Source organism: Dinoponera quadriceps, unplaced genomic scaffold (assembly GCF_001313825.1).
Source record: "Dinoponera quadriceps isolate SergipeBrazil2010 unplaced genomic scaffold, ASM131382v1 scaffold1308, whole genome shotgun sequence".
NCBI lineage: Eukaryota > Metazoa > Arthropoda > Insecta > Hymenoptera > Formicidae > Dinoponera > Dinoponera quadriceps.
This window is the reverse complement of record NW_014555613.1, coordinates 3,586,810-3,611,237: the sequence shown is the minus strand read 5'-3', so window position 1 is coordinate 3,611,237 and position 24,428 is coordinate 3,586,810. Positions and strand designations below refer to the sequence as shown.

Here is a 24,428-nt window from a genome sequence, read left to right as displayed (position 1 = left end):
CCTGGCAACACTTACTGCTACCAAGGCCAGAAATATAAATAGCTATCTACGTATGTACGAGAAATACAGAGTAGCGTTATCAGTGTTTATGTAACATAACATTTAGAGGATCATCTCTACGTTATCGGCGCTTATCAACGTTCGTCATTGATTTTGGCATTCTCACAATCGGCATGATCGGATTTGCCGGCATTACAATCTATTAGATATCGAGAAGTAACGTGACGGCTCTGAGTTGTCTCGAGTTCTTCGCATCATATTTCGCTGTTTATTTATCCCACGCATATTAGATCTTCTATTTAATGACGAGCGAAGGGAAGAGATTGCGTTTATTTTACGCATTTATTTTAAGCAACGAAATAACGTTTGCACGTTTTTCTATTACAGGCGTGAGTTACGAGGACGCTTTGAGGGACGGCGTGCTCCTCTGCAAGCTCATGAACAAACTGCAGCCTGGCTTGGTGTCCAAGATTAACACGTCCGGTGGGGATTACAAGATGATGGACAATCTTAATCAGTGAGTGTTACGTTACAAAGGCTGCGTTCTGAGACCGTTGTCGACGAGTAGTGAAGCATTCAACTGACCAATCAGAATAAAAACTGCAAATATTTCTACGTCTTTGATCGGTTAATTAAATGCTACTCTACGTATACCCAACTTACTCTAGGCAGTCAAAATAATTTGATGCATTGTAGGCACCTGGAGGAGACGTGAGAGATTACTTGAGGAAAGTGAATCGACTATCGAATTATCGACAACGATAATTATAATAGATACTAACGATAAATCAATAACACTTTGAATGCCGTTGCGGCAAAAAAACGAATGCAAAAGGTAAAATTTATTATGTTCATTGGTAAGAAGAAAGTCCGAACTTCGCTTGGCGAAAGATTCTGCGTTCAATTTCACACAAGGTGAATATATTTCAAAGTAACAAATATTACGTCAAAAATCAATACCAAATTATAACATTCGTGACACGTCAATCGACATTGAAATATAAAACGTGTTATTTCAACGCACACGAGTTGAATATCGAGTCGATACAAAACACATCGAGAGATAACACAATATGTTAAATTAATATATGAGTACGTTAAAAATTTAACACAAAAATTCGTTAACAAAACCGAGCCAATGGGCTTGAATTTTAACAAGTCCTTTTGTACCGGCATTTATTCGCAGTCGGAAAAGTGCGACTAAGTGAATCACAGGCTCTAGGATATCTCGAGTCGCAACGAGTCGCGACAATTTCATGCAGGACGCGGAGTGTTAATTAGGGCGACGCGGTTAATTCGAGCTGATAGCCGCGGCCGACTGGTTCGCAACTGGTTCGCAGACAGTAAGTCCGCAACTGTTGTCGCGTTGCTCTTCCACCAGGCGCGCCTTGCTTCCTGCGAACTCATGCTGTCCTAATCCGCCGTCGACTTTACGCAATCGACAGTGTTTTGCGTCAATTTCTCGACTGCGGAGTATCGACAACGCCGATCAACGACCGTCGCTGCAGTCGAGAGATTGTTGACCCTCCTCTCGACTGCGCCGAGTTTCGAGAGTTACCGCGGGAGACGCAGCGGCGAAGCGATAGGCGCGAAACGTTCTTTGCGCTCGTTCCTCCTGGCGCCGCGTGTTCGCCTAATAATCGAGAACCGACCGAGTCTGAGGTCGGGACCGTCGACTATACATTGGATGGAGCGCGATGAAAGTGAAAACGTAACAGATACATGTGGCCACGTGGCGTAGGTATCACGAAACGCTCGATGATAGACGAGGATTCGCGCGAGCAAATCTTGCGTACACAAAATTTTCGCGATACGGTGTTCCGCGTGCGCAAAATTGGGAACGATGCAAAAAGGGAGAATCGTGTAACAATTGATTCGGTGGGAGAATTTAATCCTTTTCAGAGGCTCGCCAAGGAGAGATGCCGGTATGCGCTTCGTAATTGTCAATCGCGCGGACATCCTTTCGTCGCAGGATCTAAGTGTGAAATATTTGTATTTCTTCGGAAATCGAAGTTTTTCTCACTCTTAAATGTTCTTTCATTCTCATGGGTATGGACAATGGCAACCGGTCATGCGAGACATACACCTGTCTGCGTGGTTATAATCTGAAAATAGGATATTCGAGTCGAACGCCTGCAGCGCATTGATACAATCCTGATGAAATATTTGTATGCGAGGAGGTGGTTTTAGGACAACGCAAAGAAGCGCACCCTCAATGGGACGGATGATAAGCTAACTGCCGTTTTTAATCGTCGCTCGGGTGAGCGGGATTACTTTCTCTCAAGCTCACGGGGAAATTTCCGCGGAACGATCGTCCTCGTTTCACCGGTAAACGCAGTGGATCGATCTTCTTCTTTTTACAGGTGTCTTCCTCCAGCCAGTGTGAAATTCCGTGATTTGACGTGACCCCTCGCGAGATATGTTGCAACGTTACGATTAATAAACGATTCGGCGAATAAAGTGTGCGATCGAAGTGCGAAGTTGATTGGAAAAACGTATTTCATAGGTTATTCGTGCGCAAAACTATGACGGCGCACGCGATGCGCCAGCGCGCCCACTTGTGTTCCCTACTCGACACGTTTTCGTTACACGAAAAAAGAGCTTGGCTATAAATTCACCTGACAATGAACGAAGCAAAAGCGTCTTGGCGGAAGGAAACGTAAATTTCGAGTTGTAAAAACCGAATTTGGCTCGTGAATTAATTATCGTGATCCGGTATGCATACCGGAAGTCGACGAAACATCCGAAGATGAGCTTGAGATGATCTTGAATATAAGATCCGACTGTGAACACCGGCCATTGTCATTTTATCTAACGGAATGTACATACATTTTTTCATCGCCAGAATGCTGCGTTATTCCATTGTATTTGTATAATTTACGCGGCCTTTAGTGACATCGGTACTGTGCGGGTGATCGAATTCGCTGTGAACATTTCCGTGATACATTCCGTAACACAAGAAACGTACATCTTCTCGCTCGACGATAGTTTCGGTCGCTCCGTTCGCTGAAATTGAAGCCACGATTTGTCTTCTTCTTCATCGACCGGAGAAACCGATGAGTCGTTGTGCGCGTAGTCGGACCTCCTCGCGGGTACGAGCCTGCCGGAGCCCGCGCCGGTGCGACTGTGCCCGCGCTCGTCGGCCACCTCCCCGGAGGAGGGGGACGCACGCTCATTCCGCGTCGTCGTTCGCGCCGTCGTTCTCGCATCCTCGCGCCTCGTTGCCGGCTACACGTGCGCATGTCGCGCTTCTTCAGCATTTGGCGCGTTTTGAATGTTTAAGAGCGCTTTCGCGAGGTAGTGGGGCAAACGATGCGCAGCGCGGCCACTCCGCGTTACTCCCTTTCTACGCGAGCAGCATGATCTCGGCGAAGGTGATATCACCGCCGCCGCCGCCTCCGCTGCGCAACGCGCGTTTAAGATTTACGCGCCGAGAGATCCGGCGGCCCGCTCGCTCATTATTATACCGCGGCCCCTTCATGCGCCTCTGATAGCGCGAACGCTCGTAAGCACTGACCTGCCTCGCGCGTTCTCCGCGCGACGATTGTCGCGCGCACTCGCGCGCTTGTGATCGATAGGAAAGCACACCGCTCTGTTCTCCGCTGAGCGAGCGTGATCGCGGATGCGGCTGAGTGCGCGTCACTCCCGCGCATTGCGATTCTCGGAATCTCGGTGAAGAAGCGCTCGCTGCGTAGATGAGCCTCGTTGAGCTCAGGTCAAATGATAATCGACGAATAGTAACGCCCATCGGGAAAGCGCTAGAATGAAATCAGCGTAGTTAGGCTGTTTCTCAGCTTCTCGCAAATCAAGTAATATTTTTAAGTGTATTTTCAGTATCGTGAAGTATATTTAAGTATATTTCGTTGATTGGATTGATCGGAGTTCGATGAAAATCCCCCCCCCCCCCCNCCCCCCCCCCCCCCCGAATTATTCTCTCTCCTTGTGAAGTGAAGCGACTTTTACGCCGAACGTGTTAAATCGCTTAACTTTGAAGCGAGCACGTGACAGATGTCAATTAGCCCGGGCCTCTGCCTTGACGATGAGATTTTAAACGATTTCCCGGGAACTGACGTAACACGGAATAAATACTGCGGATAATGGAGCACAATGAAAATGCGCCGGCGCATATAGTGCGCCAACGTGACTGTTTATGTTCTTCCTCGGGTTTGATTGTTGGAGATTAAAATTAATAAGGAGAAAAAAGATATTGACATGATAAGAGGTGATTGACGAATGGTGACTAGCTTTGGTAGAATGGTGACTAGCTTTGGTAAAGGATCGACTTATTTTTTAATTATATGACAATTATACAAAATAAGATAATTATAAAATTCAGTTTCGGTAGAATGTTTGTAATTTCACTTGACCTTAACAAAGGCTGCATGATCATTTAATAAATGAACTCATTCACCAATACATAGTTAGGAAACGTAACAAGATTTTTGCGATAAATGATTCTCTCTGTCTTTCTCTCTCTCTCTCTCTCTCTTTCTTCGGTCGGACAGATTCTGCTACCCTGTTAAGCGGGCGCACGTGACACGTCATTTCTCGGACGTGAGGAAGAAAGCATCGCCTTCCCGTACTCTCACATGGCGTATACCGCGCAACCCGTTAATTACCGTGTCCGATAATTAGCAGCCAAACAATAGAAGCGCGTCGCTAGCTTAAAGCAGCGCCCAGGCGAGCAGCCGTATAAAGGAGTTGGACGTAACGGCTCCTCTTTTGTTTCTCCCCCGCCTTTGTCTTCCCTCTGTCTCGCCGTCGTTCTCGATGGCGTCGTCTCGACGAGTCTTCTTCGTCGCGGGAATACCCGAGTCTTTTGCATTCATTCGCGGGCAAGCGTTCTTGACAAGCGTTAACGCTAAATTAAATGCACCGCAAATCCACGCAGATTTCTTGAACTGATTTGTGATTCACTCGTTACGCTTAATGAAATGGTTTGACAAATAATTAATTATAATATATTCAAAAATGAAATAAACGCAATAACAAGTTATATTTAAGAGTATAATTCACGAAAATAAATTTATATATCACTTTATACGTTTTAAAAAAATTCGATTACGTAAATTACAGCATAGATATTTTACAGATTCCAGAAGGCCTGTGTGAAATACGGAGTACCTGATGTCGATCTCTTCCAAGCTGTCGATCTGATGGAACGTAAGAACATCGCTCAAGTAACAAACACCATTTTTGCCATCGGACGAACGGTAATTTGCCATAAGTTATTTATTCATTCACTATTATTTATGTGTGCGTGTGTACGCAAGCGACGATGTCGACCTATTTTCTCATCTGTGCGAATCCATTCAAGAATTTTCTTTTAAAGAAATCTTTCTTTTGTCTCTTTCTTTTGCAAACAGCCATCTATAATAAATGCAAAAATTTACGTGCAATCCGGAAAAAAAAGTAATGGATTTTCCACGAAACAGGGATATCTAAATGGCGGGAAACTATTGTTTACGATTATATTAAGTAGAATATAAATGATAAACCAAAAATAGATATTTCTTACTTCAATTACAATTTGTAGACGTACAAGCATCCTGAGTGGCGCGGTCCTTGGTTAGGACCGAAACCTGCGGAGGAGAACAAGAGAGCCTTCACCGAGGAGCAATTAAGAGCTGGCGAAGGGCTTATCGGTCTACAAGCTGGTACTAACAAAGGAGCTACTCAAGCCGGACAAAACTTCGGAGCCACGAGAAAGATACTTCTTGGAAAATAATTTATAGAGCGTAGTGTTTCTCAATCGCTGTGTCCGAAGTATACTTTATCCACAAAACAATAATCTTTTAAATGAATGTATACATAAAAAAAATAGCGTAAAGTTACGTGATTGAAAACATTACTTTTAGCCGTACGCGCTCAAAGCACTTGTGAAAAGAAAAATTGTATTTTATAACACTTCGTTAATCACAAGCACAAATGATATAACAATACACTGAAAAACATGATAAGATTAATGTCAATGCGTCAGACACGCCAATCTATGTTTAGTGTATCTATAACATCTATTTAACACGTGGGTGTGATGTATTTGAACGAAATGTAATAAACGTTGCACGACAATTTACTGACAAAATTTCTCGTTTCTAGTTTATCGCCACGAAGCTCGACGCTTCGCGTCCTCGGAGATTCATAAGAAGACGTATCTTGATGACTCTGCTCCAAAACCGGCATCCGGTCGAAAACTACGCTTCGATTTAATTAACCGAAGAACACGACTTCCGCATTCGTTTGCAAATCTCCGAGGAGCACGATTCGCCGAAATTCTTCTCCCCTGTTCGCGGACGGTTCGAGGTTCACCGTCAGGCTCGGATATCGAGAGAGAGAGAGAGAGAAAGAGACGACTGGTCGACACGTGTCTTCCAAGCGCTTGCTTCAGGTTTGAGCGGCTATTCTTGGCGCGAAATTCCTAGAGCGGGTCTTGTCGCTCTTGCTGCTTCCCTGGCAACTCTCGCCTGGCTGCCGACAATCGTTCCCCTATCGCGCTTTCTGTCGGTGTCGACCGCGCGCCTGGCGAACCGCTGGGACACGTACACGCTCTCCGTGTACGCGCGCTCCACCGACGGGACGACGACGACGACGTCGCAGACACCGCGAAAATCGCCCGGGGCATACATACATATATCGATGCGCGTACGTGCGCAGGTGACGGGGCCGCGTATGCGGCGATACGAATCTCGTGTACGTGACAGGAACAACGAGTGGGCGTGACGTGTACGTACACGCGTCACACGCATTCCTTGACCGGTTTCTACACCGCGAGGCTCCCCGAGGATCAGGCGAGTATCCGCCCTGAGATAGAGTACCCTTCTCCGATCCGAAATTGCGCGCTCCGGTTTTTCTTTCCGCTCGCTCCGTCGCTCGTCACGGCCAACCGTTCCCGCCGCCGGCGGGAATCCAAATGGCGGATCCGCTCTCGACGAGCGGCTGTTTCGAGCTGTTTCGAGCGAGAACGAGTCTCGTCGGAATAATGATTCCGAGATCAGGCATCAGATGTGTATCAGATGTGTGCGAAGATCCTCGACGCCGTGCGTCACCGTCACCGGCGATTGATTCGAGACGTCGAGGAGACGGAGAAGCATTTACCTCCTCCGTGTATCCACTTTGTACGCGTCGACTTCGCTCGTGGATTCTGATCCTTATTTTTCGTTCTCGCCATTGCGCACTGTTCGAGGGCAATTGGACGATCGCTTCCTACGAATCACTCGGCACATGTCTTATAGATATCGGACGTTAGACATTACAGCGTCTGCATTAGTCTTGAGCATATTTACGTGCTACGATTTCCGATATGCGTGAAGTCGCGGTTTCAGCGCTGCTTATATCCGACGTGGAGGATGGTATTCTCCGTTCGGCGCGACAGCGGCCAATTGTTCCGAGCGGCGTGTGTCGAGGTGTGCGTCGGCTGGCCCATGCGGTGTGCCGTTCTCCACGTGCGCAATGACGTGGTTCGGTCGTGGGGCAGGCCAGTTCTCGGGGACCCCCTGGCACAGGATAGCAGCGCGGCGAGAAGGTCGGCCGCCGCTCAGCGACTCCGCCGGGACGCGTTTCCACGGTGTCGCCTCCACTCGTCTTATACGCTCCTCTTGAAAGGGGAGCGCTGCGGAGTGGCCGCTCCGCGCATCACTGCGCCCCACTATTCTTCACGCACTCGCAAACCGCGTACATACGAACGGTGACGCGCGCTCAGCCCGGCGCCGAACGCGCTCTCCCTCGATCGATTTTCCCCGATCGTGACCACCGGCGGCCGCGTCTCGGTCGCGCCTCCTCGACATTACCTCGAGATTCGTATTCACCACCGTCTTCCGAGCACGAACGGAACGTCGATATTAGCCGAAGCGCCGTATGCATCAGGGAAGTAGGTTTCTCTCGACTCAGTACACGCGCTTGTCTTGGACCTTTCGGCTTGTTCGATGTGAACAATGTCATTTCATGTAAAATTTTCATTCTGTCGGGACGAAAGTGTCTCACTAGAGTGAATTATGTTTGATAAAAGAAAATTGTATTGTTCAGGGGAGATGATATTTTCCGTTTTCGATCAGAAATAATGTATCTTATTGTATAGTAAATATTGGTTTCACCGAAACCAAGTTCTTCAATATTTTTTTAACGTAATGTTACTTCTTGCGGATGATTTTTTTTTGCTCATGACAACCATCGTAATGTTTGGAGAATGTTATTTCGTTATCCACCAAACACCAACTAACCAGTAACGTTACATTAATATTATAATCCCCCGCTCAATAATATAACTATTACATACAACATATGTAACACTTATATTGCCTCGAATGGGAAATTATAATATCGGTGTAATGTTACTTTTAGAGTTGGCGTTTGCCGGATACTTCGTGTTCCCTTTTCTGTCTTTATACACTGTACCTCTTGAATTCATAAAGCACACATCCGATAGAAAATAATTGCACACGAATACCTGAAAAGTTCTCAGGAGTTCCAATGATAGTGCATGGTAACTCCTTGGATCATTCTCATAGAATTCTACGAGTTCCTAAAGAGAATATCAACACGTGAAAGGGGAAAACTTCAGAAATACTCGAAAAATTCACCGTATTATTTGGGTTCGATAAATTCCCTCGTGTCCGCCCTCTGTAAAAACTATAGCTTTGCGCTTAACACTCTTTGTCCTAAGCCCGAGTATAGGTCGGAGTAGCGCGTAGACGACAACTGCCATTCCATACGTTTCTGCTGCATTTAAAGTGCTTCTTTTTCACACTTAAGATTGATATATCGGTTGCTAAATTACAACAACATACATCGACAAATTCCAATTTTTAAATAGACATCAAAATTGTCCAGGAACCCATTAATAAATCATCTTTAAGGCCTGGGCTTCAAAGCCTAGCGTTAAGGCTGAAACTGTTTTCACATGTGCCGCGCGCGGCCTTAAGCGGCTGCTGCGTCAGAACTGTTCGGTGCGGTCGCACTCGAGACCTTCGGCGCGATCGTCCTGGTCGTTTCACGAAGCGAAATGGTCGACTCGATATGCTATCGATCGTGTAGAAGCGAGAAGATACGTTTCTGAGTCTCGCACACGCAGAAACTCAACCACTGAGAGGCGTATGCGCGCCGGACAGCGTCAATGTATCCAACTGCACATATATATGTGCAAGGGACAGTTGCGATAGTCACGTGAGAGAGTCTGAGAGAGAGAGAGAGAGTCTCGCGGCTCTTTCGTACTCCTGACAACCTATTCGCGCGGAGTTCATTGGTACGTTTCCACGAGGCTCCGTGCTGTAGCACCCGATTCGAACGGACGCGAATGACCCGCAATCTTGTTACTCTCCTTTCTCGACCTGCACCGTCACCGTCTAAACACTCATGGTCTCCCGGTAGAGGGTCGACTCTAGTCGATCGACAAAAGTATTTTGCTACCAATCGCGCCAGGACGGTGAGGCTGACCTTTCTCGCGCCTCGGCGAAAGGTAACGAGGACAAAGTTCCCCAGGTGAGAAATTAATGTCGAATCGACGTCGATTCGATGTAATTTATACCTTATCGACGTCGATTCCGATGCTCCATCTCGCGCTGGGCCAGTCCGAACCGGCAATTGCCCGTGTAATCGCGAGGGATTTCGCGCGGTCTCCTTTAAAGTTAATTCCCCTACATTGGAATATGTAGAGGAGAGTTGACTGATTTGTACCTTGTTACTTTTGCCAGTAATTATTGAATATAAGCGCGATATAGTGGTAAAAAAATCATGTGAAACGATGAAGATGTCATGGACATTTTATCGCGATGTCTCCTCTGTGCGATATAAGTGTTGAAAAAATATCTCAAGTACGAACTTTCCCGTAAATTCAGTCACCATTTCTACTTTTACGTAAAACGCGAGAGCGCTTTATATTATCGTTAGCTAGGGACACTTACAAATTGTCCCCCACGGTTTTTACAATCTCCGTTCGACGAAGAACGTGTCGGAAATAGAAAAAAGAGCAGAGAACTCTGCCCGTTCTTTTTTCATTTCTGGAAATAGACGGAAGCTGTAGGGATCAGTTCTGTATGATTATACGGAGAAACTCGAAAGAAGCAAAACTGGAAGCGCATTCTCGAAAGTTAACGTGTATCATACGCGACTTCGAGTTCGACATAACCGTGCCGGTGATATGGATTAGCAATAATGCCGCTCGAAGCGCGTGCTAAATATTCCACTTCTCTCGATTGTGCCTATAAAAGTATATGTCAAGGACTTCCCATTGACCCGGACGATTGCGTTAATAATAAGATGATTGATGGTAGCTCGAGGAACGAGAGGAATCCGGCACGTGCTATGGCCTCTCACATACGTGTGATAATTATTATCAGACTTAAGCCATAAATTTATATTTAAGTCGCACTGCGTCAGTTATTAGATATTTGCTAAGGAAAATTGCTTGCGAATTAACCGAAGCACCTGCGAATCGAATTCTTACGACATCTTGAATATCCTGCGCAACATAACGTCCCAGATAGATTATACTTTGATATATTGTCTGCGTCGTGACTATACCAGGTAGTGCATTAGTTAGCTTCATATATACGTCCTTTAAACGTATGTGGCGTTTCATAATCGTGTTACATACGTTTAAAGAACGTATATGAAACTAACTGTGCTACCGGGGTAGTATAAGTACGTTAAGATGCATCCTCAAGCAACCAGAATTTTGTCAGCGTGTAAAGGAAGATAATTCCGATGACCGTGAAAATTACGGCAATATTGCGGCAATATTATGACGTCACAAATGTCCCCGTAATAAATTATTAACATAACGTTATTACAATGATGTTTTATAGTATATAACGTTTTCAAATACGTAGTTCTGAATGTTGTACACTTGTAACATTACTGTCAACAATATTTGTCCCAAACAATAAAAGTAACATTTCTACAGTATGATTTTAATATTTGGGAATATCACATTATCAAAATGTGGCGTGATGAATGAGTATATATATCTTAAAACAAGCGTATTTTGAATATTAATGCCGTTACAATGGCGTCGCGCATTAAATACCTCCGCACGCCACGTTCAGCGTTTCTGTCCGAAGTATCGCGACATTTTTCCTCGATGGGATAAAGCAGCGTTGCGTTGCATCGACGACGACGATACGTGTCTTTTTAACACGCTTTAATACGCTTATGCAAATGATTTAAGGCCATTCAGGCTCGCCGCAGCTAACCGCGAGCCTCGCACGGTCGCGATACGATTTTTGCTCTATCTTGAGAGCGTCTATTTTTATACCGGCGGAGCGCGGCCGATCTCGCTGCCATCTGTGAAGCGGCACGAAATGCTACACGCGAGCTGGTATACTTGTGTGTGCGCGACCTCGACTCCGGATTTCTGTGTGTTCTAGAAGAAATGGATGGTAGTTTCTATGATGTGCACGACAAGAGGTATTTTTTTTACCGTACGTTTACTACGCCGTTCAGTACCGGATTCGCCGAACGTCAGTCGTCGTCGCACGCCGTGCGCGTCGAGATTTTTTTTACCACAGTTACTCCGTGATCGTCGCGTGTATCGGTGCCATGCGATGTTGTTGCTCTCACATCTTCGCTGTACCTTGTCGTTGATTTGATTTTCCGTTTCGCGGTTTTGCAAGAGCGAGCGATGATTTTCTCAAAGAGAGCGTCGGTTTTACGTGCGATAAACGCGGTTTTCAGTAGGATCGATCGCGAGAAATCGGTATTTCGCGGTACAGGCGAATACGGTCGATTCGCTTTTGCAGATCGGAGCAGGTGAATCTACTACGTCATTTCGATAGCACGTCAATTTGGGATACACGCCTGTCATTTTGTTTACAAAAGTAGGTACACATCGAGTTTAGTCGCCGAGTTTACGGGCCCTGTTAGAAAATAGGAACCGAAGGGGAACGCCAGGAAGTGCCTGGCAGCGGAGTCTTACACAACATGCCTTCTATTTGCGGCGATATGGGTGATACGGCTGGTAATTGTAAACTGTTATCATCGTATTATGTGTAATATATAACAGCTGTACAAATACGCTCAACGTATATAACAACAATTGTGTGCAGCTGCCTCGCAATCAGGTATCATGGAAGGTATCTCCAGTACGGACAGTATTGGGACACAGAGTGACATATCAGGACACACAACTGTAACAGGAAGGCCGAGAATGGATGTGGCTTGTGTGTTGGATCTGCAACAACCGGAGCATCTCGCCCAGCGAAAGAGAGCGCTGGACGAAGTTAGACAAGCCTGCAATTTGGTCAATGCCAATATACATCATATTCAGGTATACTTTGACATGATTCGATTGTTTGAATAATATTAACGGTCATATCTCCGAATAAACTTGCTTTTGAATGAAATACGGTGGAAGATCCGTCACAATAAGTGTACATTAATCCAGCTATCAAAATATTATGATAATATTTATTATATTATCTTGAAAGTTAATGTTAAAATATATTCATATGTTGAGCACTGTCAACATGGGCCATCGGTGGCACACATTGGACTTTCTGTTCAGGCCATATATCGCATACACTTCATGTTACCTCCTTCTTTTTATAATCATGATTTTAGTCTTATAAGTATAATAAGATATTTGTACAGGTCTTGTAATAAATGCGATAACATGGGCCATCGGTGGCCCAAGCAGTGTGAATGGCAAGTCATGTTAAATTAGTGATTAAACATGATGTCTTTTACATAATTGTATCATTACAAATAGTTTAAAAGAAATATATGCCTATATTTGCCTTTTTGCCTAACGTTGTGCGTAATTTTACAGTTTGAGAAACTAGATTTTGGCGAAACCAGTGTATTGGAAGCATTCTATAATGCTGATGTGGCAGTTGTAGATTTGAGCATTCAGTTGCAACAGTCTGCGTTATTTTATCATCTCGGTGTCAGGGAGAGCTTCGGCATGAAGGAAAATATCTTGCTTTATAATGACGTGGACACAGAGACAACGATTAGACTGAAGGTATGTGCATACTGAATTAAAATTATATTCTTTCTATTTGTTATTTTGTTTGTTATTCTATTTGTAATTATATTCTTTATATCTTGTCCATTTGAGAAGTATAAATATCAGAATTCCTTTTGTGCTTTAATTACTAAATTCTCAACATAGTGTAACGTATAAATAACCTTGGCACTTTGCTAGACTTAGGATGTTACTCGTAACACTGATCTTAATTAAAGATCTCGTAAATAGATCGGTCATAGAGTTCAATTGACTCACTGTATGTACACCACTTCAGTACATCAAACAGTTTCGTTTTCTCCCCGTAGTTTTACTGTCGAAGAAAGGACATGTGTTTAATAGATTTCTCTCACACAAAAGTGATATCTTCACAAATATCTTTTTATCTTTTTATTTTTATGAAAAAGATTATACTAAAGGTTATAAAGGTTAAAGGTTTCTTTACACAAATATATTACATTTAACAAATAAGTATACAAGTGGTTTCTTTAACTAAAAATTTACAAACGCATGGAGCTGAAATAAACGCGAACATTAAAAGGAACATTGATTTTTCTCATTCATTTTATTTATTTGTTATCGGGCGCAGTTGTTTTCGGCAAATTCATTTTATTTTCTTTCGTTCACTTTAAGAACTATTGCGAAGTTTAATTATCACTTAGCAACTTACACAATTACGTATTGTTTGTTGATTGAAATTTCTGCAGAGTTTCTTGCGTTAAAGGACTCGTACAGACCTCGTGTATTTTTACTAAAGGCGAATTAAAACGTACTGCGCGCTCAACGACGCTCCGCGCTAAACTGTGTCAAGCGTCAAAACGTGATCGGCACGGTTTGATAAAACGGTACCCGTGTCTGTCAGGCAAGCACCAAATATGTAATTCCGCTGTATATGGAGTAGAAAAACATGAGCTCATGCTCTTAATATAGCAGTTACTGTCGGTGTTGGCTGACCGTGCGCAACTGCGCGCAATCTCTCCGTACGATTTGTTGCTGATACACGTGAATCGCATTCGCCTATTGTTTCCGAATTGTTAATTCCGTTACGATCGTCGTATCGAACAGTTTCGAGAACGGGTCGAAATGAGAAAGAGGGTGACGTTTGCATATATTCGCGTGTTGTGTGCGAAAAGGGAGAAACCAGTGTAAAATATAACAAAACATGAATAATCATGAGACAATGAGTGGTGAATAGCAATGTAGTATGGAAATCCAATTAAATGAACAACTAGTGTGTTATGTGCGTTTGATAATGGAATACAATAAAATGTGTCTCGAGGAAATACAAATGCTTTCCTTTATACATGATTTGTAATTTATTATTACATATCTCCGATAGTATCCATAGAAGAGTAATTTAATTTTAATTAGCAATGTAGTGTTTTCTTCCTAGAATATTTATTCACGCACTATCCTCCCCAGTTATCTTGTGGCAGCTACACGTTTGTTTCCTACCGTGTTGTGGAATGTGGCACATGTGTAGCTACTAACCCAGCAGCTAGCAGAATCACAGGCGAAGAAGCAATAGATCCCAAACAGCATCTCACTCTGAAGCTCAAGAAACTATTTCAAGATGTGGAAATACAATCCAAGTAAGCAGAAAACTTTCCCTTTACCTAATAATAATTGCTTGTATAAATAATAGTTAAATATTATTGTTGCATATTTTGTTATTTTTGCTGAAAAGACTGAATAAAGGTTCTTTAGCACGTTAATGTGAGAAATATATATATATATTTTTTTTTTTAAATTTTAGAGCGCACATGAAGGAGAAATTTCTGGCAGATTTGCGCAAAGCGCGTGAAACGTATTCCGGAGAGGAGCTCTCGAGAGCTTTAAATAATATGCGCAAACGTTTAGACGACCCAAATGTTTTGTCAGGAGAAGTTGTCCTAAATGTTCTAATTTCATTCCGAGAGATACAGGTAAATTAATTGACAGATCCATAATAATTTTAAGCGAGAACTGTACTAGTTTGTACTAGTTACACTGTCAGGACATGAGCATTGACATTTGTTAAAAAAAAAATCTCAGGGTTATGACGCAATGGTACAATTGGTTGATGATTTGAGAACTATACCGACGCACAAGAACTACATAAATACTCCGGCTATTAGATATTTATATGCATTTGCTCTAAATCGACGAAACAAGGAGGGTGATCGAGAAAGAGCGTTAAAAGTGATCGAGAAAGCGTTGGAAAAGAAAGAGAATCATGTTCCTGACATGCTGTGTCTGTGTGGCAGAATATATAAAGATATATTTGTGGAGAGCAGGCACACAGATCAGGAAAGTTTGAACAATGCGATCCACTGGTATAGAAAAGGTTTCGAGGTGCAGTATTTATAGACAAGTTGTTTCAATTATTTTCAGCTATCATTGTATGTGTTATAATGTCATTGTTACATTTAGGTCCAACCTAATGAATATGCTGGTATAAATCTTGCTACTTTATTGGTCATAGCTGGGAACGAATTTTCAAAGAGTGAAGAATTACAACACATAGGAATGGTGTTAAATAATTTAATTGGCAAAAAAGGCAGTTTATCGAGCTTGAAAGATTACTGGGATGTGGCAACGTTCTTCGAAATCAGCGTGTTGGCGGAAGATTATTCGAAGGCTATACAAGCAGCTGAATGTATGTTTAAACTGAAACCACCGAATTGGTAGGTACACGAGAATATTAGGATCAGAAGTTCGACGTTCGAGAAAAAAAATACGCAGTATCTATAAGTCACTTTAATCGGCAGGTATCTGAAATCGACAATAGGCAATATATCACTGATAGACAGATTTCGTAAAAGAAACGAAGAAGCTGAAGTTTCACCAGAGGAGCAAATATTTAGCTTTTGGATGGACTACTTTGTCGAAGCTACAAAGTCGGAGGTTGGCGATAGTATACGATTTCCAGTAAGTTGATAAATGGAATCGTTCTACTGAGGATCCAGTTTCCGATTATGGGGAGAGTATGGCTTATAGTTATGTGTTACCAACGTAAAGTAAAAGTCAAAGTAAGAATAATATAAAACTGCCGTTAGTGCAGGTTTATGGATTCACTCTTAAGAATGAACTTCCCACTCTACAATTGATCTCACAGTAGAGAGGCTGAATCGTTACAACGTCTTTGTTCTTTTAGATCTTAGTCTTGGAGCCAACAAAGATCTTGATGCCAAGTTATGTAAATGTGAATCTAGGCGCAGAGGAGAAGTCTATACAGATATGGAATTTGTGCTTGGATAACATGAAAAATAACTGCAAGCAGGTTCATGATTGGCTGTTTACCGCAAACATGATACGTAGCGTTAGTCTATACAAAAGAGACGAGAGATGCCTTTTCTTATATGTACATCAAAACTCGGACGATTTTCAAATGTACCTGCCGTCGGTGCAATGTAGGCAACGATTTTACGACCTGATCTTAGAAATGACTAGGGATCAGGAAGGCATGGTTACAGACTTGGATGCCTACATGACTGACGATCGCATGAAGGTTGATTTCTACTATAATTTTGATATTTCACGGCGCACTTTACACGTGCTTGTTTCTCACAATTTTCATTTTTTAATAATGTATTTTTTCATATTTTTATAGTTCGAGTATGAATTGGACGATCAAAATAAGCGCATAGTTCTCGGTAAAGGCACGTACGGCATAGTATATGCGGCACGTGATTTAAATACTCAGGTCAGAATTGCTGTGAAAGAAATTCGTGAGCGAAATTTGGGCGATGTACAGCCTCTGCATGAAGAGATTAAGTTACACAGCCAGTTGAGGCACAGGAATATCGTTCAGTATTTGGGCTCTGTAAGTGAAGATGGGTATTTCAAAATTTTCATGGAACAAGTGCCTGGAGGTAGGGAAATAATAATGTATAACATAACATTTATATACAATAAAATATAACATAAAGTATAACATTTTTATGATCAAACGTGACAGTTGTGCTCATTCGTTATTCATAATTTCAGGAAGTTTGTCAGCTTTGCTAAGATCAAAGTGGGGCCCTTTAAAAGAAAATGAATCAACCATTTCGTACTATACCAAGCAGATGTTAGAAGGCCTTAAATATCTCCATGATCAGAAAATAGTTCATAGAGATATAAAAGGTACGTACATTTTTTTTTTACTGTAAATAATGTCTTAATTTTTATACATAGGATGTCCGAAACATTTTGGCCAATCGCTCGTGTGAAGATAGAACGGATTAAACTGAGCAGAAAAATCCTCTATCATTGATCTTTGTCTAAACAATTTTAAACGTATTATTTATAGGCGACAATGTATTGGTAAATACATATAGCGGAGTAGTAAAAATTTCGGATTTTGGTATGTCAAAACGTTTGGCTGGTTTATGCCCGAGTACGGAAACGTTCACCGGGACGTTACAATATATGGCGCCAGAAGTTATCGACAAAGGTCAACGTGGCTATGGTGCGCCTGTAAGTTTACGTCTAGTTCTGGAATATTTATAAGATCCAGTTCTGTCATGTCATCATAATAACAATCAAACTTTGCCTCTAGGCGGACATCTGGTCTTTGGGTTGCACGATAGTTGAGATGGCAACTGGCAAACCTCCATTTATTGAACTGGGTTCTGCGCAAGCAGCTGTTTTCAAGGTAAATATAAAATATGTTATGCATAAAAATTAAAGAATCTTCCTTTTTTTCTACCACGAAAAATGAACAAAACTATAACAGACTGTAATTTTTGCAAGAATAATAGCAATGACGTGGTTTAAGAAGGATTTTACAGCTTGATGTTTTAATGATAGGTCAGACATACTTTCCTTCTATTATGGAAAATAAGCAAAATTCAACGGACTGTAATTTCGGTAAAAATGAGGAGATAATGGGATGGTTCATGAATAATTTTATTGTTTAAAAATCTTTAGTTGTCAGAGATATATTTTTGAATATGATGTTTACTTTTATTTCCTACAGTATTGCGCACAATTGTAATTGAATATCCGTTATATATATATCGTTAAATGTAAAAATCTTTTATCAAGTTTATCATGTTGCATCGTGTAAACTGAGTGATTTTTGAATATTTGCGCATAGCGTATTAAATACGTCATTTGCGTTAATTTCTAAATTACCAAAAATAATATTTTAAATAAATCTATATCTTTGCAGGTGGGATATTACAAAATACACCCCGAGATACCGTCAGAGTTGTCGGAGAGAGCGAAATCTTTTATACTGCGTTGCTTTGAACCAAACCCGGATATAAGAGCAACTGCGGCAGAATTATTGGAGGATCCATTCCTTAACGAGTACATAATCTCAAAATACAGTATTAATATTGCCTTACAAATCTTAAGAAGCATGTGTGACTAAAGTATCGACTTGATTACGTAGGAAAAAGAAAAGCAGCAGGTTGGCCGCACCACCTGACTTCAGCAGAAGTATATCGGTTCCCGCGGACAGATTAGAACGTTTGGGGAAATGTGACAAAACGAACAATAATCATATCGTTGCCGCTGCACCAATGCAGATGTCTCAGTCGGACGATAGGTATTACATTTTTTTTTTTAACTTCAATGTGTTATTCTATGTGAGTATTCTTGTAATAGTCCGCGGTGTCTTTGCCTTCGTTTCACCATGTCGTACTCTCATTCGATTTATTCCATTTGCATCAAGCATTTTCGATGCCAACCTCATGTTTTCTCGCCGTTGTGTGCAATTATATCGGATCAACATCGAGACGACAATCGGAATATGACACTTGTACAACTCGATCGCTTTCATGTGACAGTGTTACGAGCAAGACACAGGGTTAAAATTAAATTTATGTTTATTGGCACGCCATGAATCCGAAACGTAAATACACTTTTATGTGAATTAGTTTGGACCATCGTTTGCGCTAAAATTTCTGTGGAAATAACGGACTACTAGTGAGAAATGCTTTGCGCTTTACTTGGTAAAGAATGCTTTACAATGTACTTCAGTGACGCGAGTACAATGCAAGAGCGTAAAAGAGTGTAACGCTCTTTGTTGTATGAACGCACGTTATGAATTGTAATTGTAAAATGTTAAATTTAGTGGAGGGTTGACGAAGTCAAGCCCATTGAGGGAACGCAGTCCGGCCCACCTATTGTCCCCCATCAGCATGCCTACTGCAACCCTCTCTTTTAACAGGTATGGTTCTAACGTAAATTTGTTTATGCAGCAGAAAGGCGAAAGCAAAATAACGAAAGGTACTACAGTTTACTTATCGGACGTTATTGTCCGTAGACACGTATTACAAAACAAGAATCATACGATGAGTCATGAATCATTAACATTAAGTGTGTAAGATGCTTGATCATACTATCTTTTTTAAATAGCTTATTTCCCATGTGTAAAAGTACCAGCAGTATCTTATGCTGCTTCAGTGTTTAGATAATAATGCTGTGTCTCCAGAGAAATATTATCGAAAGTTGTCATTAATAAATTGGCGTAGTTGCTTTGCTATACATAGATTGTAATCGTTACACATAACAAATATATACTACAGTATACGAATGCGCGATTGGAACGTGATTCATACAAGTAAAGTAGCCCTCTAACATCTAACGTGCCCCAGGATTATAGCTTTTTTTACACAATGGTCCTTAAATAACAATTTACACTCCGAAAATGGGCGGACCATTCTTAGATTCTCTCTCGATGTGTACACGTTATATACGTAAAAAATTGTGTTTCTATATACACAATAATAGGCATGAGTTATATTTGTGCCTTCTCATGTATTTAATGATGTCAAAACGTTGGAATTTTGTTCCCAATATGCAATACATAAAACTAATCTGTTGTGTTTTACATCCTCATAGTACAATAGGAAATACTCCATCGATAGAAACCAGTGAAAGTGATACTGCGGGTGCCTCGATAACTAGAAGAAGTTCGTCCGGTGGACTGTTATCGCCGGAAGTGGAATTAGGAGGTTGATATGTTATCAGTAATTTGTATAAAAATAACAGGAAATTCTTTGCAACATACATATACATCGTGTTACATAGGTATAGGTCGATGGACGAATCAAATTATGACTCGTCTGTCTTCCTATCCGTCTCTCAAAGACTTTACTCAAGACTATTGTTTATAATGTACTTACTGGAGATTGTGATAACAGGGCAACCGGGACAAAAATCTGGAGAAGAACAAGAGGGCTTTTACTTGTTGAAGAAGGACAGTCAAAGGCGCATGACGTTAACGAGGGTTCTCAATCAGGACGAGGCCAAGATCTGTGAAGTTTGGATGAGAGGTATACATCAGGCGGAAGGACAAACGGTGCTGCAGATGGTACTTACGCATTTCGGCATTACATTGCGTATCGCACGCAGGTGCATGTTTCATTATTCACCATCATTTTAGAGTCATCTTGTGCTGCTTATGCGCGGTTTAAGAGACTACATCGCCGAGCAAAATCAGGACGTGATAGTGACATCCATTAGAACTTTGAAGGAAGAATTGGATTTCGATTCGACAGCTATTAATCACCTACACTTGGCTATTTATCTATTTCAAACGGCAGTAAACGAAGTCCTCAGGATGCACAGTATAAAGCCACATTGGATGTTCGCTCTGGATAATTTAGTGAGGAACGCTGTTCAAGCTGCTATCACGGTCTTATCACCCGGTAGGTATCATTGTTCTCAACGGAATGAGAGAGCTGAGTGCTCGGTAAGTTTTTGTCCGTTCGAGGGACATGAACGAAAGTCACATCTTGAATCGTCGAATAAGATCGTTCCTTTAAACTGACCGAAGTCCTCACACTTGCGTATCCATCTGGCACACGAACCAGATGCGTAACGCATACATATTACTCTCAAGTGCAGTATACGTGGAGAGATTGAGTGTGTTATCGTGTCAACTCTAAAAATATCTCGAAGGAAAGTCATCACCGTTAATAAGGGATCTCTTACGAACGTCGAGTTCAGTAAGAGGGTCACCTCGCTCCGCTTGACTTCACACATTTCGTTCGGATAGATTCGATCTAAAGCTAATAGACACGTGTATTTCGATTAATTGTAATTGTATGTAATTGTATACGCATATTCGGACGTGAGGAGCAGTGTTACCTTAAAAAGTGTTTTATATACAATGAAAATTGTGTGTTCAGAATTAGGAGCTAATTTACTGGGACAAGAACGGGTACAACCTGGTGGCCAAGTTCCCGAAGAAGGCTCGACATCGGGTGTGTCCATGGTAAATTCTGTCAAGTCTCCGAAAACCGACGATTCTATCGATAATAAATACTGGAAGGAGTACAGGGACCAAATGGGAGCGCTAAAGATGGAAAATATGAGGTTACTTCAAGAATTGATAGAAAATCAAAAGTCGTACCAGTCGTTGCTGCAACAAGTTCTCGAAGAGCAGAGAGCCCAAGTTGGTACATTGACACATTTGTGCGAAAATATCAATAGGAAAACGGAAAGGCAGGAAGTAGGGTACGAAATTGCACTATTGTCTTATTTGTTGCTACAAGTATTTCAACACACAATCGTTCAAATTAATACAACATTATATGCAATCTGTTTTATAATCATGAAAGTAAATTTGAAATCTGTAATTAACAGTAATTCTAATACATGCGTTCCCGGATATATATCGCAACAAACGGAATCCTTAAGAACCACGGACACGCGTTACAATAATGAATCACATTCAGACACGACGTTCAATCGACTCATCGATTGGCTGCGAAATCTGCAGATAGACGAAATATCGATAGATAGGGTAAGCATTGCGTAACACGCACCAATAAGTTCGGTCGAGCTCTTATTCACTATTACTTTTAAATTCGTTCTTGTACAGAAGCTGTATTTAACTATTAATTATTTTTAGTTCTTATATGAAGAATACACACTGGAGGATGTTTTGGATCATATTACACGGGACGATCTCCGCAGATTAAACTTGAGGTAACGAAAATTACGTTCTTAATGTGTGATACCGACAGAACGTAAACAAATAAGATCGTCATTGCACAATTCTAGGGGAGGAATTGAAATCAGGATATGGCAAGCTATACTGAGACATCGCGATTATATAAGTAATAATGGGAATTAAATTGCGTAGACTACAGCTACATTCTTCCGTCGACATTAGCGACAGACCGTCACTAATAACTAATAGCCGAAGTTTAAAGCAGGGTAAGATATTTGTTGCGCTTAGACCGCCACACGATGAAGGTATGATGATCTAAATCGATCATGTCGTAATATTAGATACAAATTGTGCCTCTATAGAAAGTTTTTTCCGTGACACAGTATAACAACACCGGTTCTCTTTGTAGTTCCTAAATGTAGGTTAATATTATTTTTTATAGAGGAATTCTGTATGTATAACAAATCTGTGAAGATGATGATTTATATTAACGAAATGTTTATGTATTATAATCTTTAGCGCTTTCGTCACAGATTTTAATTACTTTGCCAAAGTACCATGATATCAGAATATAAGAAAAATCAGTATTTGCGCGTGGATTTCATGCGTATCACATTGTTTTGTTGCGAAAGATTTCTCGGTTCGGATTTCTAAATTCGAATTTTCCTCTCAAATCTGAATTACTTAATCACTATCGATGACACGATCAACATGAATGATGAAATAGTTGCAGCTTGTTAATAACGCAATCATATTTTTGATATTATATGCTTTATTCTAAAATAATCATGTCCCATTTAATAGAAGAAACAAATGCTTCCAATGATTGTCCGAACAAGTGATGTAAGTTATAAATCACTTTACGAAGTATGTATTTACTGCGCTAATTATACACGTATAAGTGGCTTATGGGGGGGAAAATTGTAAGATTGCACTAGACAAACTGCCAGTGAAAAATGTTGATTGAAAAGAATCCGTATGTAAAAAAGAATCAGTGGCGTTACAGATACGAGAAAATTGTCACGTAGCGTTTAATCTACACTTCTTTACAAATGGGGACGCAATTATTTATAGTGCCTTATCAAACTGGCTCTAGTACAAGAAAAAGATATTTATTAAACAGAATTAATGTGTATTTATACTTACATGTTCGATGGTGTAAAACATTTTCCGTTGAGATTTTACGTTCAATAGGAAAATTTATTGCCCGCGCCACAACACAGGCGTGTCTTCCCAGAGATATTAATCGAATGCTTTTTTTTTTGTAAATAGGACTCTTTGTAGTTTATAAACGCTTTACATTATTCGTTTTTTCCCGAACGAATTAAATGCAGCGTTTCTTCCAGGTTTTGTAGATATGAATTTTTATATGATAGCAAATTCTCCTCTATGCGATATTGCAAAGGAAGAAAAAGATCGATATTTCCTGCGATGCACAATATACCTTGTACAGTTTGATTTTTAATATGTTTTAAGCATAGTCGAACCGAATTTACGCAATTATCTAATCTTAAAAGCTCCCGGTTGATTACTTCCTCAAAGTCGCTATCATTATTATTATTGAAATCATTGTCAAGTAATATATTGCTTGATTCAGTTCGACTATTTACACACTAACATAGAAATACACGATTTAATGACTTACAAAAATTAATTTGGTAAGAAATATATTATTTTCATATAATATTAATAGATTAGATATGTAACAGAGCCTAATGTTCGTGTATTGGTGCTTGTTCCCGAGTATTCTGACTGAAGTAATACTGCAATTCTACGTGATGAATCTGTTACAGCGATTAAAACAAAAAATAAACTTCGGAACAAGTAGCCAAAGCTATTGTTGAATATTTTTCACTCACATTTAAAACAGGATTAATTATTATTGTTGCTCGCATGTGCGATCGTTTGTAATAAAGGAATAAACAAATGTTTATGTTATTGTTATGAAATTCCATATACATGAAATTTCTTAAGAAATTTTACGTTTATATGCGTAATACTGTAAATATTTTTATCGTTCATACACACACACATATATATATATATATATATATGTATTCATACACACACACACATATATATATATATATATATATGTGTGTGTGTGTATGTGTAATCGTAACATCATTTTGCCGTATTTTGAACAATTTTCTTCTTCGGCCAGCGAATTTTGCGAATCCGTCACCCGTAACTGAAATTGGAAGTCAATGGGGGCGGAAGGACGACGTTTTCAGGGGGAAACGGCAATAGGGGAGAAGATGAGTACGTGATCGGCTTCGAGCGTGATATTCTTCTCCGTAGGTAACTACCTCATAGAAATCGTGTCATTGATATGGATGAGGCGTCCTCTTCGTCTCGTCGTGATGCTCCGTTTAAAAGATAAGTCAAATAGATTCGCAACTCGGAGGGTACCGCTTTTCACTCAGCATGCCGGCGAAGGCATTCTTTGTTATGTCGATCGATATCTCGGAAAGTCAATCCAGCGAGAGATAGCATTTATCGCCACCTTTAACCTTTCACGCTAAACTGGAAGAATAATACACGCTATCGCGAGGTCTTCTCCTTTTTTCAAATTGTGTTACTTTTACTTGCGAC

The 24,428-nt window shown here is 41.1% G+C and overlaps 2 protein-coding genes across 7 annotated transcripts; both read left to right on the top strand.

The window, feature by feature from the left end:
* The first annotated feature begins 287 nt into the window (after nucleotides 1-287).
* On the top strand, nucleotides 288-6,085 carry LOC106744891 (muscle-specific protein 20-like). Its single transcript, XM_014620021.1, has 3 exons — nucleotides 288-517; nucleotides 5,093-5,213; nucleotides 5,537-6,085. The coding sequence occupies exons 1-3, from the start codon at nucleotides 303-305 to the stop codon at nucleotides 5,726-5,728; spliced, it is 528 nt and encodes a 175-aa protein (XP_014475507.1). The 5' UTR covers nucleotides 288-302; the 3' UTR covers nucleotides 5,729-6,085.
* Nucleotides 6,086-11,296: 5,211 nt separating this feature from the next.
* LOC106744879 (mitogen-activated protein kinase kinase kinase 15) lies at nucleotides 11,297-23,760 on the top strand. Of its 6 annotated transcripts, none has more exons than XM_014619995.1 (24): nucleotides 11,297-11,400; nucleotides 11,812-11,950; nucleotides 12,039-12,259; nucleotides 12,761-12,955; nucleotides 14,381-14,550; nucleotides 14,715-14,883; nucleotides 14,993-15,292; nucleotides 15,371-15,624; nucleotides 15,709-15,868; nucleotides 16,095-16,448; nucleotides 16,551-16,812; nucleotides 16,928-17,065; nucleotides 17,232-17,398; nucleotides 17,481-17,576; nucleotides 18,096-18,235; nucleotides 18,321-18,476; nucleotides 19,005-19,100; nucleotides 19,775-19,887; nucleotides 20,077-20,246; nucleotides 20,319-20,583; nucleotides 21,067-21,394; nucleotides 21,524-21,683; nucleotides 21,792-21,868; nucleotides 21,944-23,760. In XM_014619995.1, exons 2-24 carry the CDS (start codon nucleotides 11,914-11,916, stop codon nucleotides 22,014-22,016), a joined length of 4,101 nt encoding a protein of 1,366 aa, XP_014475481.1. In that variant the 5' UTR covers nucleotides 11,297-11,400; nucleotides 11,812-11,913; the 3' UTR covers nucleotides 22,017-23,760. The 6 variants fall into 6 exon arrangements, with proteins under 6 accessions (XP_014475481.1, XP_014475486.1, XP_014475482.1 ...); XM_014619996.1 differs by having other exon boundaries at nucleotides 11,304-11,400; nucleotides 11,733-11,950; XM_014619999.1 differs by having other exon boundaries at nucleotides 11,317-11,400; nucleotides 11,815-11,950.
* Nucleotides 23,761-24,428: the final 668 nt, after the last annotated feature.

What these genes read in the sequence shown, in the direction of transcription:
- LOC106744891 (XM_014620021.1), top strand. Translation starts at nt 303, where the DNA reads ATGACGAGCGAAGGGAAGAGATTGCGTTTATTTTACGCATTTATTTTA. An exon ending in ATGATGGACAATCTTAATCA is followed by an intron (nt 518 to 5,092) that starts GTGAGTGTTACG and finishes GATATTTTACAG; the next exon opens with ATTCCAGAAGGCCTGTGTGA. An exon ending in TTTTTGCCATCGGACGAACG is followed by an intron (nt 5,214 to 5,536) that starts GTAATTTGCCAT and finishes TACAATTTGTAG; the next exon opens with ACGTACAAGCATCCTGAGTG.
- LOC106744879 (XM_014619995.1), top strand. Translation starts at nt 11,914, where the DNA reads ATGCCTTCTATTTGCGGCGATATGGGTGATACGGCTG. An exon ending in GAGGATCCATTCCTTAACGA is followed by an intron (nt 18,236 to 18,320) that starts GTACATAATCTC and finishes TTGATTACGTAG; the next exon opens with GAAAAAGAAAAGCAGCAGGT. An exon ending in ACGGAAAGGCAGGAAGTAGG is followed by an intron (nt 21,395 to 21,523) that starts GTACGAAATTGC and finishes TGTAATTAACAG; the next exon opens with TAATTCTAATACATGCGTTC.